A 20,676-nucleotide genomic window follows, 5' to 3' on the forward strand; every position below is an offset into this window, starting at 1 on the left:
TTTGAGAACACGTTTTCTTGACCAAAAATGATAAACGTATCTTTAAAAATACAGAGTTTTATATTTCAGGACAATTTCCAGATATCTAACTATTATCATCTCTGGACATCTGCATACAAAATATAAAAGCTGTCTATCCAGCAGCTTGAAAAATGACAAAAATTGCCCAAAATCAGCAATTTTTCCAATTTTGTCGTAAAATCAACACTTTAGAAGGGGAACACCCTTGCAAACATCCAACCCTAATTCGAGAGCAATTGGGCAGGCGGTTTCAGAGAAGAAGAATTTTTAACATAAAATCAGAAAAATAACCAAACAATTCATCAAAAATACAAAATTCAAGATATCTTCACAATATTCACAAATTTATATAAGGTTTACCTAAGGTACTTGCACACTCATTTTCAACGCAATCAAAAGAAGGGATTTGAGTTATTGATTCTTGAAAATTTTTCACATTTTTAAAGTTCACACACCAAATACCAAGCTAAAAAGTTACGCGGTTCGCGAGTTTCGGATGTTGACGGGGATACTACACGTACACAAAGATACATACATACATACATACATACATACATACATACATACATACATACATACACACACACACACACACACACACACATACATACATACATACATACATACATACATACATACATACATACATACATACATAAACACACACACACACACACACACACACACACACACACACATACATACGCCACCAACTTCAGCTTCACATTGGTATACCAAATGTGAGCAAAAAGTACAGGTGTATATCCTCACTCCCATGCCTTGGTTATCATACTCATGCTCGTGCATGACTTCACTACTCCATATTCACAGTGCAAAACACGAGTCTGGACTTCCAAGTTTCTAAATAGGCAAGTTTCTAAGTTAAGGTAGAATGTACCTTGGGGAGAAATATTTTCACTCCCATACTTTTGCAATTCTTTTCTGATCGACCCCCTGTGGGGGCTCATTTTAAAACTCTTGGAGTAAAAATCAAAAATTTTATTTAACCATAGAGTTAACACAATGATGGCGGCCATTATGAAATTCAAATATCGATAAATGTTAGGTACATGTAGCTGGTCTCTTTAGTATCAAAGTTTGCCCAGTGACCCCTGATTTATAATCTTGATATATTAAGAGTACAGCTAAAAGCTTCATTTAGGAAAGTTGGAGGAAAAGTCTAAGTCTTTCACTTTCGAGGCGCATACTACCTTAGGCACAAACGATGGGTCAAAGATACACCTAATCTTCCTCTTTTATAAGTGTAACTGCAGACGAAGACGACCATTATACATTATCAATAAAAGGCTAAGTGACAGTATTATAAGCCAAGTTTTCTAATCACTGAAACGTCTATTTGTGGCTCCAATGATGTGTAATTTTTCTGTACAAATGGCAGGCTATTTTGTTATCAGTTGTTTATTTAACCATCACTTAGAAGGCAGGTGCAAGTTAATATTACACCACAGTTCAATTTGGCGTGAACATATTTCTATTAGCGCTGGTAAGCTAGCAGCTCAAGTATCAATAGGTGGCTTCAAGGGCAAAAAGTAAGAGGGCCAGTAGTGGATTGCTTGAAAAGATGACACTGAAAACTTACATTTGCTTTGGTAAGTTGGTTGCTAGTTTCAATAAGATGGACACTTTTGTCAACAACGCCAATTGCACAGAGGGATCCTGGAGCAGCAGTTAATTCAAGTTGTGTGTTTGCACCAGGTAGCGTTTCATCTTCTGCAAATTGCAGCTTCACCTGTTGCCAATAAGAAACAACAGTTGATTACACATATGGCCCAGAATCTCCCTCCATAAAAAGATCGCTGTTGTGTGTTTGACACATAGAAGAATTGAACTTCGAACCATCACCCACCTCGTTTTCAAATTTCTGTTGAACTTTAAATCTGATACTGTCAGCTATCACTTCACCATCACCCCGGATGTAGTAAAGGAGTAATTTACAATTGGGAGCCATTTTTCGATCTATTGGTATCGTCAAAGTGACTTCACCATAGGCAACTGGCTCTGCAATCTCAAATGGGTCACGAGGTTCTGACCAAACTCTTTGCCGAGATTCTATGGTACAAGGAAAACAAAAACACAAGATGTCATTTAGATATACAATGTTCTCCCCAGGAATGTTTGAAACAGCAACGACTAATTTGCATAACAATAAACATGTAAATATTACGTTAATGTTTCTATACACTATAAGCAGCTTTAGAAAATAACCAACACTCGCAGGATAAGGCCATGAAAGATAAAAAGTTTCTTTCTCATCCTCGGGCACGTCAATTCAGACCCGCGATGTCAAGCTTTTTTCTGCTCATGAGGAAGTATAATTTTAAAAAAATAACATCAATGATACTTTGCTCACATTTGTTTACATGTGGCTGCATGTGGCAAGCCAACATGAGTGTATCAGATAATTAAAAGCTTCTATGCTCCTTAGCTTGTGATATCATGGTCAAGTGCATTTGATCAAATGTTGATGCACTGTCCATTGAAGTATGAAATTGTTGGCAACTTGCAACTGTTGATCACAGACACTTACACAATACCATTCAACCGAGTACATTATAACTAGTATTAAAATCAGCCATACCAAACTAAAGGTGTCCCTTGTAATATTGTAATGCATAAAATTAATGTAGACATTATTTGATCTCTCTACGGTCTATTATTGCATAATCGAAGACTAAGGTAATATGTTATAATTGGCATTGTTTAGAGCTTCCACTGTTAACGATGCTGCCACACCTACATTATAATTGTATGTTGCAAACTGCCACCAAGATAAAGAACAAGACAAATGGGGAAATTTCCAAACACAAATATATATATATATATATATATATATATATATATATATATATATATATATATATATATATATATATATATATATTGTTATATAGGTCATTTTCCACGACATTCAGGACCTGTGTTTAATTAGTCTAGAAGATTCTCAAGGTCACTGTCCTTCATGACCTAACAACCTTGGATTCAATTAGTCATGTTTGGAATGTTCTGGAAATTTAATTAGTTGTGTAAGAGAGATACTTTGAGAAAAGTAATGAACATTTCAATAAAAGTTGTAGATTGTCCTTATAATCTCTTATATAACCACATGTGTATAAATAGAGGATGGCACAACTTGCAGGCAGACATTTTGGGATCGTGTCTCTTGTGTGTTACTTCAAGTCTTTAGAAACTCCAGCAGTATGAATTTCAAGACTTTTCAAGACCTTCACTGCCAACGCTGGATTTATACTGTGGACTTTGTGCAACTTCCAGCCTGCAAGCCAAAAAACTGTTCATTCATCCGACTGACTGTTACAACTCTGAGACTGTTGCTTTGCCGTGCCAGCTGAGATAAGTAGCCTGTATACAGTTTGTATTCTATACCTTAACTTAGAAATTAGTTTATTTTTGTAATAAATTTCGTTTTATACGGTAAACTGCTGAGTTCACCTTTTGTTCGTTTTCTATCACGTAACTATATATCTATATATACATATATTACAAATATATATATATATATATATATATATATATATATATATATATATATATTCATAGAAACTTTCATGGAACACTTTTTGTACAATATGGTATGTTAGCTGCCTTGCCAAGACAATCTGACCCCTGTTTATTGAGATTATCACCAAGTTTTCACTTTTGTTGCTCACTGGCATTTTTAGTAACATTTCACTTCATTTGAACAAATACTAATTCACATTTGAGCATGTACATGTATCTATCAAAATACACAGGTTATAACTCTCTTTTTATTTTTCTTGCCCTAAAGTAGTTTTTTATGCTTGTTTTAAAAATCTGACATTTATATATAAGTTGATCATATACAAGATGTATACATTCATTAAGTCTCTAAGGTCTCTTTTAAGAGTAGTGTTAATTAGAGTTATACCACTCTCCGCCTCGTGCCCATTGTTCTAACCATGCTTTCTAATTTCAATAACTGAATATTTTATTATTACCACCTGGCTTTCTTTTGTGTAAAAAGTGTCCGATTTACAAGTTCTTTTGTTTAAAAGTGTCCGATTTACTAGTAAATCGGACAGTTCTTTTGTTAAAAACTCTCCAGTTTACTAGTAAATCGGACACTTGTAAACAAAAGAAAGTCACGTGGCGACGAGTAAAAAAACAAACAAACGCGAGACATTAACCAGAAGAAATTTATTTCACCATCAAGTACAGAGTAAAGACACTCTAAAAGAATCACTGGACTGAATTAATTTTGCACGACTTTACATCTCAAAATCAATTTCAGGTCACCGTGAAATTTACTAAGTATGTTTAGTATGTTTATTTGCCATAGAAATACGACGTATTATGTACAGAATGTCAAGAGTGGTGTGATATTTAAAAAATATCTAAAAAAAAAATGTAATAGTGACATTTCTGCAGAAAAGGTAATGCTATATAATCATTGGAATGTGATCTATGGCTGGAAAACAGGAAAAGCTTAAGTGAAGCTTGCATCATCTGTTTCCCATTTAACTGTACAGAAAGTAAGCAAACGTAAAATACAGAGGGCTTTTACAATAAGTAAACAAAATAAACTTGTAAATTAACGTACGGTAAAATGCACAGTGTATACTGACTAAAACAGATTAATGTGGAGAACTGAGGCGAAAAATGAGCTATCAGAAAGAACAATAAACACGTAACAAGGAGAAAAAGAATAACATGTAGCAAGGTAAATTTGGTGGATCACTGATTGATTATCAAGTAATCTTTTAATTTCGCTTTGAAGCCGTTTCTAGTAGGTATGTTACGAATATCATGTGGTATCTCATTCCATATTTTGCCACCGTGATAGTCAAAGGAAAATTTGCCCAAAGTGTAATTCCTTCTAGGGATGAGAACATCCCTTTTTGTAATTAATCTTGTTTGGTAATGGTGTTGTGGGAAAGAAAAATACTCATCAAAACGTCTGGGTAATCTGTTGTGAAAAAGATCATGAATAAATGTACAGAGTTGGTATTTAAACTGGCTGTAAATGTCAAGAATACCGAGAGATTGAAAAAGTGGCCTACTATGAGTAAAAGAATCCTTAAAACAAATGATGCGAACAAGTTTCTTTTGTGCCTTATAAACTGAATCAAGAGATGAGCGATAAGTACTACTGCCCATATTTCCAAACAGTATGAAATATGTGGGAGAATAAGAGCATTGTAAAGAAGTAACAGAGTGGATTTGGGGAGATAATGCCTCAGTTTGGAAATAATACCAATCTTGGGAACAATTTTATCAAGAACCTTCTTAATCTGTTGTTTCCATGTAATATTTTTATCAATGTCAACTCCCAGATAACTGGTATTGGCGACTTCTTCGAGTAAAACATTATTAATACCTAACTGACCAGTATTATTAAATGGATTATAACGAGATGAAAGAAACATGTAGTTGGTTTTAGAGTAGCTAATTGTCAGTTTGTTTGCATTGCACCATTGCACCAAATAATGGTATTGATTGCAAATATCACTTCTGTGTTAAGGTTATTGTTATCATGATCATTCGAAGCTGAAATTTAAGACTTCAAAGTCAGTTGTCAAACACTGAATGTGGAGATTTCAGTCGCCTTTGGTAAAGTTAAATCTAGCTACAGGCAAACACACGCAGTATCACAGTCATTGTGGATCTACACATTTTGATTTTTTTGTACTTGCAGTTTCTGGTGCGCCTTTCTCTGACGTGGCTGTGTAGCTTGCTCTTCCGATTGTGGCTGTTAGCACTCGCGTGACAGGGGGACTTTTCTTTGCCATCTTTGGCTTTGGTAGTTGAAGTGCACCGGATACAGCTTTCATTTGTACTTCATCCGCCATATCGAAACACATAGAGCGACTCGGCAATTGCGTGTATGCTGCTCAAAGTTTTCGACCCAAATGAGCAAAGCGTGACTCTAACGTCGATCTGCAAACACCTTTTCCCTTCATTCAACCAACCAATCAATCAAATATAATTCATACAATTCAAATCAAACCAGGTGCTCAACCACGCCATCGCACTACAATAGCAACACATGTCAACTTTGTTTTATCCAATCATGGGTTATTTTTCTATACTTTCGTTCAACAAGGTGTCAAAACGCGTCAATATTTTCCTGTCAAAGTTTCAACTGGCACTGCACTAAAATTACAAATAAAAACTTTCAACGTGCAAACAAGGCTCTAAAACTCGGCAAATTCGTGGTATAACACGGTAAGCGAACACGTAGTCGGCGGTTTACGGAATTTAACGGCACATTTTGCCATAAAACTCCTCGGCCCTGCGGGCCTCTGAGTTTTACTGGCAAACTGTACCGTTAAATTCCGTAAACCCCCTCCTACACGTCCGCTTATTTATAGTAATTTCCAAAAAGGCCTGAAAAAAATTTGAAATTGTGATGTCACTAGATAATGAATGTATTAACCAATTACTCTTACCCGTGCGATCAATAGATATTTTAATAAAATCCCATTCCTCTGTTGCTCTTGTGGGAGATGCAGTGGATGGTGTCTTTGTGGTTGTCAGACGCTCGATCTCTGGTACTAATTCAATCAGTTTACGATCAGTATAGACTATGTCACCATGAGACACCATCTGCACAGGGGAGGGGTCAAGTACAAGATAAGACAGTGTTCTCCCCAGAAATGAAATGAATGTTGTGTAAAGGTCTCAATTCATCAACTCCAATTGCAAATATTCATACTGAGCCACAGGCTAATGAGACATTGTTTGTGTTGATTTTTCCAGTTATGAACAAAACTTAATTATGAATATTTATAAATTATTAATATGAATGTTACATAATAATAAAATCTTGCTTTTTATAAAGAATGCCATCCATTTTCTTTAGATACTTCCTGGGAACCCAATTGTTGTAATGATAATTAATAAATTATGATTATGATTTACACAATCATATTTTACATATTGTAATCTGCTTATGTAAACAACCCTCTTGAAACCCTTATTTAGTTCACAATCTATGCCTAAATATACGAGTTACACCATTGCCCATGTTCAATCTATGGCGACAGTTACTACACAGTCGGTGTGCTAAACTCCTTTCGCAGATCAGACTTAACGGCAGGGATTCTCTCTTCTCATGCATTAACAATCAATATGTGCAAGGGTTCGGTTTTTTGTTGCATTGTTATATACTAAGCAACCACACAAAAGTGAATCTTCAGTTAATCAGGAATTTGTGTTTACACCTCAATACAATGTAAACTATCTGCATGAGTTATAATACTAAAACGTGGAGGCTCACCTTGATGTAGAGATCTACGAGTTGGATATCCTGTGTGGTGTAGAAAACTGTGAAATTGTATCCTGAGTCTACAGGCAGAGTTTGTTTAACAGGTTCTATCTGCACAAAGCTGCCACTTGGTGAATACCAAGCCCTGATGGATTTACTTGTGTAAGGGTCAGACACTCTGTGCACATAACGGTGAAGGCGAATATCATATGGCTCTGTGAATCTCTGCCCAAGTGCCTGTATAATGTATGAAAACAGTAATTCATAATATTTTCCACGAAAGACCCACAAGAGATCTGGTAATTTACTGCAGCAATAATTTAAAGTGTGCAGGAAAATACAATATTTAGTGGTATTAGTTATCATATACTTAATTGATATGGATAAAATGCATGCATTCACACCCGAACACCAGCCTAAACACTTAAGCACCCCATTGGAAAATAACTTACCATGATTTCCACTCTGCTTGTGTCAATTGAAAGGTTTTTCAGTGTGAAATCAAAAGCACCATTGACTGAAGTAAAGTTCTTGTCCAATATATCACCATCATTTGTGCCTACTACTAAATTAACCAGTTTTCCATCAGCTGGGGAGCCATCCAGGTCGGTCACTTTCACTTTGCCAAAGTATGGCACCCCTGGTTTGAAATTCTCTGGCGCTTGGATTTCAAGCTGAAATGGTGTGGTGGAAATGGAGGGACCTACACGCTCACTAGACACGGTTACACCAGTATTTGCCTCTGTAAACTCTGCAGTGACGTTAAGATTAGCTTGCCAGAGTGAATAATTAGAAGACATTAAATTGAGCTCCTCAGAAGAAACATATAATGGAGCACAGCCACTTGGACCAGTATCCTGCAACCAAAAATCCTTTGTCACTTAACATCAGCTTTTATCAAAAGATTAATTTTTCAATTAAAGGGACAAAGTGGTTCATTTTGACCTTTTGGTAATATCAAGAAAACATCAAGAATACTTTACTCGCGGTGTACAAAATGGTGATCTTCATGGTAAATACCTAGCTGCAGAAGTGTCAAACATTACGTCTCTGCTGGACCATGGATGTAAAAAATAGCATCCATGGCTGAACGCAAACAGATGAATTATTTGTGACCTCAAGACAGAATAGAATTTGTCCTATTTGGACATGCTTTCCTATGACAAAAAACATTGTGCCACCATGTAAGGGATAAGCTGCGGTCCTTATCTATATGAAAGACACTGCCAAATACGATGGTTCTTGCAAAGATTTTGACGCTGCTAGCTGTATATTCATTAAGTACTATATTAGGTTTGGCACTTTGGTTCCACATTTACACCTTTTAGTTTGAAATATTAATTATTTTGTGGCATTATATGAAAGAATAAAAAAAACACTAGACTCAGCAAGGTGTCTGTTGGAAGCTGCTTAATTATCTTATTAGCAACTATGACAGTTTCACTGGTGAGACCATATAAACAAACAAACAAACAAACAAACAGACCTTGAAGTACATGAGAGATGCAAAACTAAACTAGCTTAATGTAGCAAACAATGTCACCACCAGAGATTTATTAGTAACAATTAATCTTGTCACCAAATGGCAGAAGCCATAGAGTTCATCAGAGAATGCATTTCATAAAACTGAGTGAGTTTCAAAATTTTATTAATATGTTGGTGTAATAGGTTTGAGTTTTGAACTCCACAAATTTGGACCATAGACAGACGGATAAACAGATAGATGGACGGATGGACAGACAGACTGATTTACACATAGACTGACAGTGATAACATTGGCCCCCTGCAATGGGGGTGCTACAACAAGTTGTCTAAGACAACAAAACAAAGAGGAGAGTTTCAGAAAATCTATTTTTTGTGAGTTTGTTGTGTTTATAAATTACAAAATTTGTCATCATTGTAAATACTTCAACTGTAAAGAGCGTTTAGTTTTGAAACCTGTCAAGCTTTAAGCATACTTTTTGACAATTTTTTTTGGGAAAAGTTAGATAAGACACAACCGCTCATGAATTGAATAGTTTGTGTCAATCAAATGATTGTGCGAACCAGTGCATGAATCTCCAGCTTTGTATTTAATCCTTTGCTGTCTCGGTTCTGTAAACAGATCCAAACAATGCTGCAGTCCTCTCCAGATAACTTGCTTTCGCTTACTTGTAGATCATGGCAGTATATATCACAGTGGTACAGGAAGCACTTTCACCTCTATGCTATGACCAAACTATGCAATGTAAAAGCAAATACTGCAGTAGAAATGACCATTAATGTATTGCTTTTTGTTGCAAATAATGCTACCGGAAATTCCTTGAACTAACAAATATTACTTATGTTGCCATTGTCATTTTCTCTGGAAAATTAATTTTGCAGGATTCGATTGGTTGTGCTTTGAATGGGAGGATGATGCATTGCTGAGAATCATTAAGTTTTTACGTAAAATGCTTTTTCTTGATCCAATATTGTTCCTCTCATCAGTAAGGGATCACTGTTGATATTCTTGCCATGAAAAAGTACTTTTCAATAAGATGGTGATAATTTTAGTCCGAACAGCATGCAATTTTGGGCAGATCATGGAGGTACAATTATAAAGTGACTGCATTGGCCTCGCATAAATTTTTCAAGTCAATACTTCATTTGGTTGTTTCATTCAGAATTGACTTTCCTTTCAAAAGTCATAAATCAAATATTGTGAGGCAGCCCTCTCATGGTGAGCTCGAAAAATGAAAACTATGCCATGGATAATTACAAGAAACATTAGTAGCAAGTCATTAAAAACTTGCGTATTGATTTACACGATCATGGTTCCTGATTTTGATGGCTTAATTCATTAATACCATCGAGGCAGTAAACAAAACTAACCCATTGACAGTGATTACATGCAAAGGCAGCCCACAGCAGCTATGTGCGCGCTTACAATTTTCAGATTATAATTCTTCGTTTGCAAATTGAAATTAACAATATCTAGTATTAAGGTTAATTTTCAAATGTGCCTATCGAAAGCCTGAAGAATAAGAATGTTTAGATGAGTAATCATAGGGTAAATGCTCCTGAAGCTACTGTAGACATGGATACAAAATTAAGTTGTTCCTGACTGCATGATGATTATCGCACCGAGGTCATCCTAATGGACCAGTATGCCAAATATCAAAACTATCTGACCAGCGGTTTTGAAGACACAAGCGACCTAACAGCCGACAGAGCACCGCTGTGTTATGTAGAGAATAACTATTTGTGACATGTGTCGATGAAGAAGGTGGATATCTTTGATAGCTAATTTCAGGATGGCCTGACAAATCTGGCAAAATTAGCTGCAAAAATAGAAAATTGAAGTTCTTATCATTATTTCAATACATCACATTAAAATAAGCCCAAGAAACCTGTACACAATATGTCAAAGCTATCAGATGAGTAACTTTTGAGAAACAAAGAGTTTGACAAAAAATAGCAAAATTGACCCCATTATACAAAATTGAAGATTTCATAATAATTTCAATATATCACACCAAGATAAACCTAGGAACCTATACACAAAATATCACAGGTATTAGACTAGTAGTTTTTTATAAACAAATTTTTCGACCAAAAATAGCAAAATATGTCCCCAAAAAACAAAATTGCAGATAATATCATAACTTCAATATATCACATTTTCGTCGTTCCTTTGAAGCTGTATACTCAATATCAAAAAAATGTTTGTACAAAAATGACAAAAATTGTCTTAGAATACAAATTTGCATATTTCTACACAATTTGAGCAAATCTGAATAAGGTCATCCCCAGTGACATATGTCCAAACATCAAAGCTGTTTGTCCAGCAGTTGAAAAAAGAAGATTTTTAAAGATTTTTGACCAAAAATGACAATAATTGCATATTTCATAACAGTTTGAACTAATCCACGTAACGTCATCCCTAGACTATAGACTATAGTAGCTAAACAATGTTGTCCACTGAATCATGTTCAAATGGAAACTGACATATTGTAATCACACCAGTTATGCACGTTTCGATGATCAGTGTGACTGTCGATCACAATTGTTATTGGGCGTTCTTCAATACAGAATCACGATTGTTATTGGTCAATCATCATGATCATGATTACAATCGCACGTATCCAATGTACCCAAGGTGATAGTATATAAAGGCACGCTTGAACTATGACCTGAAAATTATACCTCTACAAGTCGCAAGGCACATGGTCTATCTTCTCCATAGTATGAATACCCAGAGATGCAGATGGAAGCGGAGACTGCACCACGTACAGGCTGGCCATAGGTATATCTATAAGAACAAACAAACAATGTATAAGTTTCTGCGGTAACAGAGTTTCCACTTGGTGTCACACTCGTTTAACCCCCAGTACTTGCTACATTCCAACTTTTGGACAAATTTATCAATTAAAGTTTTGCAGATGTAGAGTCCCATCAGATATATATATATATATTATATATATATATATATATATATATATATATATATATATATATATATATATATATATATATATATATATATATATATATATATATATATATATATATATATATATATATATATGTAACCCCGGTTACGAAGTGAGTCACGTGATTTGATCTTCCATCCCATCTGACAGTTAAGTAATCAGATGGAATTCCTTGATTGCCGTTATCTCCCACAATGCACTGCGAGCAGACAGATACTGCGTGGAGTGGTGGCTTGTGCGGGCAGAGACCCGGTCTAAGGGAATTAGTTCTTCTTGCCAGTAACCAAGACGACGTTGTTGGTCTTTTTGCATGGCTTATGAACTTCTAGGTAGGTTTTCACATTTGTTGCAATACTGAATTTGTAACGTGTTTTCATGGTGTATTTTTTGAAGTTTGAGACCACACCCATTGTGAGGCAAATTGGAGAGGCCATGTGCTTTCCCGATTGGACTGTGAGCCATTCTGAATCTCAAGCTTCCACAGCAATAGATTGATTTGTTTAGTAGTTTGTACTCTTTGTTTTGATTTTTGAATACCAATAGTTCCACAGAAAATGAACTTGTTCAACTTGACATAGTGACTAGAATGGCATTGCCATGCCATGGATTAAGATCCAGTTGATATCACGATCTGCTGACTCAAAGAGCTTAATATGTAACTTGTAAGTGCTCTTCTCTTTTTGCATGGCTTATGAACTTCTAGTTTCCCGACATACCACCCATTGACGGAAGCGTTTGGACTGCTAATGAGATAATCCCAAAGGAGAACTGTCTGGAGGACGTTTTGTCCGGGGATGATTCTCGCTTGGGGTGCGAGAGGTCCCGGGTTTGACTCCCGGACGAGCCCCCATTAGTTAAACGTCAGTCAACTAAACCTGGACCCAAGTTCATATTATCCAATCAACAACAAAGGAAAAAATGATTATCGCACAATTTGAGTTGCAGTTTACATTGAGGTTTATTTCTCTACACACTAATGATGATAAAAAGTCTACAATGATTAGCCTGCAATACTGTTTAATCATTCAGAAACTCTAGACACGCCGCTATCCAAGTTCGTATCAATTACAGTGTTCACTCAATAGACACTCTCCAGAATTGTTCAGGGTTCAGAGTCCACGTCGATCCTGTTGCTATGGTTACAAATTCCGTGTTGTAACCTCTTCCAGTTCGGGTGGGAAACTGATTCACAAAATGTCCTCCAGACAGTTCTCCTTTGGGATTATACCTAGAAGTTCATAAGCCATGCAAAAAGACCAACCACGTCGTCTTGGTTACTGGCAAGAAGAACTAATTCCCTTAGACCGGGTCTCTGCCCGCACAAGCCACCACTCCACGCAGTATCTGTCTGCTCGCAGTGCATTGTGGGAGATAACGGCAATCAAGGAATTCCATCTGATTACTTAACTGTCAGATGGGATGGAAGATCAAATCACGTGACTCACTTCGTAACTGGCGTTACATATATATATATATATATATATATATATATATATATATATATATATATATATATATATATATATCTCCTCGTGGGAAATTACAGGGGTCGATGCGGAAAGCAGAGTGTTACAAATAATAATGCAAATTACTTCAAGTACAAAATGATAATATCTGTTACTTGAAGGTGAAATGCACAGAATAAAAAAGTAGCCAATAAGTTACCCTGTTGCACGTATTAAGTATGTACAAGAAGATTTTAGACAAAAAGGTGCAAAGAAAAAGTCTAAAAAACCAAAAACCAAAAACTCGATCCGCAAGACTGACCCAGAATCAGTTTTGTTGAATTGATTTCTCAAATTCCGACCAAAGAGCTACATGTGACATAATACGAGCCAATGTGACAGCGAGAACGGTTCAGAAGACCCACAGGGAGTACAACGGTATTCTGGCTTAAATCTCTCGATATTTCATTGATTTCTATTAAGTCAACAATATGAAAGACAACTTCGAAAATAAATAGCACACAAGTCTTTAAAGCCGCACTTTTCAATCCCAGGTTCTTGCATTAGTGGAGTTCTCCTCCCAGTCAAACACATGGCCAGTACGATGTTTGATTTCTATTACATTAATTACACAAACTGATTTCAATCTTTTGTCACCTTTTGCTAATCCTGCAAATAGAGCTTATATAACCGTTTGATTGATGGTCGGTTCAAATTGCCAACGGTCATTTATTCCCCAGCACCACGCTCGAATTTCCTTAAAAAACATCTTCCAGTCACGTTAGAATTTGAATATAACCACAGGGTTCGATCGGCAGCAGCTTCGTGCTGACCGCTTGGCAGTCTGTCAGCGTTTTTGCGGTCCGGAAAAACTAAAAAGTGCCATTTTCTGGAGCTTGTGCCCTCATGTTGCCCGTTCGGTGTCCACTTACACAATGAACGCCGCCATAGCTTGGCGCCCTTTTAAAGGGAGGCTCCGCCTTTAAATGATTCAGTACACGATCAGAATATCATTCACTCTTGTGTCGAGGCTACTGACACCCGTACAAGTGCATTGAAGCAATTGAGGTACTCAAGAGAATGCTGGAAAATCTTTACTGCCAGCGACGCCGGCTGATGATCGACATGGTCAAAGTATTCCAATCCCCTTCCTGATCACGAAGGCTAAGGAGACTGCGTTCACGGACGCATGAACTTCTTGACTCCCTGAACTGGGACATCAATGTCATCCACGGGATGTTGGAGATAATTCATCGGCCATGGCCTGATACTGAAGCAGTATAGATCCGATCATTAGATGATCAAAACCAAACGACGCTTTTCAGGGCAACCACATCCTCCAAAAAGAGATCATCCGTTTAATAACATTAAGATTCTAACTGACACTCACAGAAAACTTTACTTGTTCATGTTTCCTACACACAGTACATGCACGCATTCTCACAAATTGGCTCATTTATGTCACACACTTTGCTACTTTTGCAGTCAGTGCTCTAAATTTCAGCACAATTTTAAGAAATCTACAAAAGACAACCCTACGATCAAAAGTATCAAATTCAAAACAATCCAACGAGAACTTTGGAAGAAAAAGATTTTTGACCAAAAACCAGGAAAAATTGCCTCATAAATACAAATATTAAAATTCACCACAATTTGAACAATCTAACAGAGGCCAACCGTCATGCATACCGTCCCAAGTTTGAAGGCAATAGGCCGAGCACTTTCTGAGATTTTATGACCGAAAAATAGGTAAAGTTACCCAAAAGTACAAATATCAATATTTCATCACAATTTGAACAATCTAATTTAAGTCACCATAAAGAACCTGCATACCAAGTTTCAACCAAATCTAGCTTGTGGTTACAGATTTTAGCAAATTTCAGGATTTTCCCTTTTTACCTCATTTGCATATTTTTGACACTGATGTGTTCACTTAAAGGTGCCCTTCTCAATCCCTGGTTCTCACATTAGCGAATGTGTCAACAGCCCATTAACAGTTTGTCATTCTTTTGTTTTCCATTGAATATTTTATCAAGGAAATAATATTTATATTAGATAAATCTGATAATTGAGTGGGGGCTTTAAAGAAATTCACATCTCCACCCCGTGGTGCACGTGTAAACCAAAATACAAAAATAGTAGATGCTGTGCTTTGGGAGTTATATATATATATATATATATATATATATATATATATATATATATATATATACAGGGATAGAAATACTTTTTTATTTCTTGTGGCAAAAGTTTGCCACCGGATATAAAATCAGGTGGCAATTATGAAAAATCTGGTGGCAGTTTAACACATCATGTGATCAGTATAATACAACATTTTGTCATTGCCACATACGCATTCTAATTTATAAATTCTTGAAAATATGGTGAGTACACGTCACAAAAAGTCAACCCATACTGCAGGCCTCGAAAAAAAAATTTTCAAACTTACTAACTGTGGGACACGTGAATTTCATTTTTACTTGGCCGAGAGGAAAATTACTTGCCCTACATTTCTAATAACTGTACCAGTAATTTGTAACAGAGAGCAAGAGTTTGGCCATATGAAGTGAATCCAAAGAGGGAAAAAACATATTCAAACATGAACTACATGTACATCTTGTTAAAATGAAGGATTATTACCAAATCTGAAATGTCGCAGAAGAAATGTGAGAATACTTTAGTCTTTTCTGTAGATTTGGCCATCTAGAAAACATCTTTGAATTTTGAATTTTTCCACGACCTAATCCAAATTAAAATCTTTGCATAAGAGTAATAAGATTGAGTGATTTACAATGTGCATGGCTGGCTGCTGCTCTTTATTATCAAGCTGAGATCACAAACGACTGCTTTGCTGGTGTTTATCTGCCAATGCATGCGCACATGTACATCTGCAACCCTTTTACCTGTTCACATGTTTGCTCACTGAGCACAGCAGTCTTTCAAAGTTTTATTTTGATAAATGTATTCGTCAAGAGAGCAGATAAGATTCAAGTTTCGTTTTCGTTACTCTTCAGTGCAGATTTGTTTTCTGTAAGTGAGAGCCGATCCCTAACAACCAAGGTCACGTAATTTGAAACTGTCTGCATCTCATGCACTACATCATAGCTGCAATGTGTGGCCTCCTTGGTCAACTGAGCCCGTTTCGACTACGATGTAAACTTGTAATTTTTCAACTGGGTGTTGATTTACGTTGAACAGTAAGCATTGCCGAGATCCATGGCTTCGAATAAGTTTACATCCATTTACCAAGCACATGGTGCAATTACACTATCGCGTGAAGCCGATCGACTGTCATACGACTCATACACTTGCACAAAGCATGCAAAGAGAATGGCAACCACTGTCAAGAGCATACCACTTTACGGCATACACATACAAAACAGTAAGTTCACTCCGTGTCGTCAGAGAGAACATGTCGCAAAACTCTATTTTTACGACTTTTTGTGTTTTACAACAGCAAGAACGATTATTTTGCGATGTCGGGCCGATTTTCAAGGGTTTTTAGAAAAACTTTGGAGAGTTGAAGGACTTACAATGATTGTAGGCGTGTACAGACATAATGAAATACGTTTTCAAGCTTGAATTGTCCAGGGCTTAGTTAATTCAACCGCTGGTGCATGGTGCACTTGCCCGTCGGACGGGAAGCATATTGATTTTACTTGCCCGAAACGCAAAATTCACTAGCCATGGGCGTTAGGCGTTAGGAATTTTTGAGCCATGTTACTGGCTAATGAATTGCAAGTATTTATTATTATTTAATTCATGCAGGCTGCAGTTTGGCTTTGTTTTTAAAATGTCACAGCATGCTTTTATCTTGTGCCCTATGACTGCATATGTGGCTATCACAGAGGGCAACAACACGTCAAGTGTAACAAAAGCTGCTGTCATCGATATGGAGATTAGCCAATCACAAGTTTGGATTCACGCTATGTTTTCATTCATGCCAAAATGTCGCAATTAGTTCGGTTTTTTTTTGCTAATGAGTTTTTCCGCCGTCAGACAACGCGTGTTCCTTCAGTGTTCCTTCGTTCAAGCCATAGGATCGATGACATGATGACCCAAAATTTAGTGGCAGAAAAATACCACCAGCAAAAAAATTTGGTGGCAAATTGATAGTTTTTGGTGGCAAATGCCACCATTGCCACCGATTATTTCGAACACTGATATATATATATATATATATATATATATATATATATACCGAACATGAACTAAAAAGTTAAGTTACAGTAATGTTGACGGTCTTTCTTCTGATACACTGGATGCTTCATTTTGTCTCAAATCAGGTTTGTTCCCGCAGTTTATTGAATCATTCTGTTACACTACTGAACTTATTGGACATCATTTTCCAAATTCCAGTGTGCAGAATCAAGAAAACTTTGAAAGACACTGTCCAAACCAATTTCGCCTCATCTCTTGTGAACATGCGCATGAAGCAATACAACTCATAACCTTCGACAGTTCCTCTGACACAGGACAGAGACGACAGCAATTGAACTCATTTTCAATACACCAGTTTCCATGCTGCAATAGATTTCATTAGATCGTGAGCGATTGCTGATAGTTGAAAGACAAGAATCACCAGATACTAATAATGAATTGTCCACATACCTGCCACAGATTTCCACATTAATGATCTTGTCAGTTACAATAATAAATGGTGGTGAGTTCACAACAACTTCGAACTTTGGAAGAACTGTGAATGTACATGGATATACAAAACATGAGAAAACACCCAACTTTTTATCAGCAATCGAAGAATATTTACAGGTCATTGTCACAGCCTCATCCAGATTACACAAAACGTCTTTCTGTTGATGCAAAAATCAGGTAAATTTACACTTGTCTAGTAATCAGGTTTCAAACCAGCACTGATAATTTTATCTTTTTGTCCTTGCACTCTCTAGATGGCAACTTCAAACTAAATTGGAACTCCCATATTGATACACATGTTAACATTCAACTTGTGTTATAAAATAATAGCTTCCAAAGTTTGCGTCAAGAACTGTACACTAGTTTATTCATAACATCTGAATTTAGAGCCACAATGACACTGGAAAATCTTACCGGTGTCTGACAGAATTGGTCAACTGTCTTTCATCATTAATTCTCACTTTTTGTGGTGAAAAACCCCCACGGCGTCATTAGTTTTTAAATGCATACATTACGTAATCTTTACAATTGATGAATGTATTTTGTGATTTTTCCTTATTTTAACAAAGTGAACATGTATGTCAATAAATTTCTACTTATTTTCCAACCTTTTCAAACCTTGGCTTTTGCTGAGATGGTAATTACAGTATTGATTTAGACTTGTAATTCTGACACAAATAGAGCAGGTCAAAAAGGTAATCTTATTGACGCTGTCATGAAGTTGGGTATTTGTGTGATGCCAGTGAATGTTTATACAAGTGTAAACCGATGCTTAATCGTACCAGCTGTAGAAGTATTACTTTGATAATTTATGATTATCCTAAAACCGAAAGATTCTTAAGTTTAACTCTTGGTGATATTTTAATCCTTTAATTGAATTGGGCATTGTGTCATTATTTCTTAGAAGCTGATCTGATGATCAGCCAAGATAATTTCAAGCTACTTAATGTTGTTATCGCAACCTTTTAATTACGAGAATCTTAACACAAAAGAAAGTAAGGAGATCCTAGAATGTCATGTAAATGTTTAACTTATACAGTGAGATTTGAATATTTTGTATCTCTGACGAATCTGTGGCAATAATTTTGTCATATGACTATGGATAGCCAATTAAGCTAGCCTGTGGACTTGTTAGGAGGAGTTTCCGAGTTTTGACATTATAAATTGAGTAGTTTTCTGTGGAATCGTTAGACCTCTGTTTAGAAGCAAATGCAGTGTTAAGTCTCCTCCTTAAGAAGTACTGTCTCTGCATGAGTCTGTTTACTGTTGTGTGTTAAGTCAAGTCCAAGTCCAGCCTGGGCTGCAAGTCCTAGAGAGTTAGTAGAACTCCTGACCTCCGACTTTGTTACATGGTGGCAGCATGTTGGATTATCTACTAAGCTACTCAGCCCTTAAGCTCACCGAAAGCTATGGGTCTGATAACCAAAGAACAGCTGGAAGAGACGACTGTGAACAACACAGAAAACAGGAAGGAGACACCATGAGCAGTAAGTCAGTAAGATTGGTAGTACTCGACAGAGGTGAAGTGGACCTGCTGTATTAGACTAAGGAAGCTGACAGGAAGGACGTCTGAAGAGGTGCTGAGCATATAGAACGGGTTGTGAAATCAGCACAAGTATAGTACGGTCAGACATTTTGTGGAAGCTCAAAGCCATAGAACAAGAAGCGGTGAGTGATCACATATAGTATCAAGAAGAGATTTTGACGTGAGCTTTTCCCTTAATGTTTTTATTGTTAATTGTGGAAAAATGTCCATGGCCTAAAAAAGAAGTGCAGCTACCGTTTCAGCCGACAGGGATGAAAGTGCAAGGGCAGAAAAACAGGAAGAACAAACTAGTCCAAAACTCACATCCGACCAATTATTGCAATTGGAAACGAAAAATTAGAGATTGCAGAAAAGTGGGCTCAGAGGGAACGGGAGAGGGAAGAAAAGGCAGCACATAGGGAAGTCAACATGAAAGGCACCTGGCAGAACGTAGTGAGACTAGGTTGGTGAATCAGCCAGATAGTAATAGATAGTAATATCAAAATATTACCTCTCGACGAGAAGGATGATATTTATTTGTATTTACGTACATTTGAACAAGTAGCTAGGACTAGTATGTTGGCAGAAGATACTTGGGTGATGAGGTTGGCCCAATCCATTGCTGGGACACTAGGATGGCATACATTGCGTTATCCACAGATGATGGAACGAATTATCCGAAACCGAGAAGCAATGTATAAGTTATATGAATTGTATGCAGAAACCTATTGGCTTAAATTTAGAACATTGTATTTCATGTCCCAAGAGACATACACAGAATGGGGACCAAAGTAAAGGGCCATTTGTAATCGCTGGTTGGAAATGGAACAAGTTAATAGCCCTGATGATATGAAAGGAGTTCTGCTCAAAGAACAAATTGATGCTATGCTACCTAAAGATATGTGTCTCTGGATAAAAGACAAAAAGCCAGCATCAGCTAAAGAAGTTCTTGGCCTGCCTGACGATTATGTTACAAATAGAGGAGGCATCAAACTCGATTCTAAGTCTGAGACCAGTTCTTATAAAGGGGGGGGGGGGGGTAGAATTCGGTCATCACAACAGAGGGAGAGAGATAATCGCCATGGTAATGGAAATTTCTTTTGTAAGTATTTTAACTGTGGAAGAACAGGGCATGATCAGTACAGTTCCCTGATAAAGCTACTAGAGCTAAGTCCGTATGAAGCATTCGGGACAATGAATGGACAGAAAGTTATAATCTTACGTGATACAGGTTGCACCCAAATTGTTGTTAATCAGAAATTTGTAACCCCTGAATCTTACACAGGTAACTCAGTTACAATCAGAGGAGTTGAC

General features: G+C 36.7%; 1 protein-coding gene across 2 annotated transcripts in view; it reads right to left on the bottom strand.

Annotated features, from left to right (window-relative positions):
* LOC139121244 (alpha-2-macroglobulin-like) overlaps nucleotides 1–20,676 on the bottom strand; it is a 124,870-nt gene that overhangs the window by 50,712 nt on the left and 53,482 nt on the right. Inside the window, exons 6-12 of one of the 2 annotated variants that reach the window (XM_070685967.1) lie at nucleotides 17,796–17,880; nucleotides 11,453–11,558; nucleotides 7,738–8,142; nucleotides 7,298–7,522; nucleotides 6,468–6,624; nucleotides 1,889–2,091; nucleotides 1,622–1,771 (exon numbers count right to left, since the gene is read on the bottom strand). In XM_070685967.1, coding sequence (XP_070542068.1) covers nucleotides 1,622–1,771; nucleotides 1,889–2,091; nucleotides 6,468–6,624; nucleotides 7,298–7,522; nucleotides 7,738–8,142; nucleotides 11,453–11,558; nucleotides 17,796–17,880 — 1,331 coding nt within the window. The remainder of the gene's footprint in view (nucleotides 1–1,621; nucleotides 1,772–1,888; nucleotides 2,092–6,467; nucleotides 6,625–7,297; nucleotides 7,523–7,737; nucleotides 8,143–11,452; nucleotides 11,559–17,795; nucleotides 17,881–20,676) is intronic. The other variant, XM_070685968.1, reaches the window with a different exon arrangement.

Source organism: Ptychodera flava, chromosome 21, assembly GCF_041260155.1.
Source record: "Ptychodera flava strain L36383 chromosome 21, AS_Pfla_20210202, whole genome shotgun sequence".
Classification (NCBI taxonomy): domain Eukaryota; kingdom Metazoa; phylum Hemichordata; class Enteropneusta; family Ptychoderidae; genus Ptychodera; species Ptychodera flava.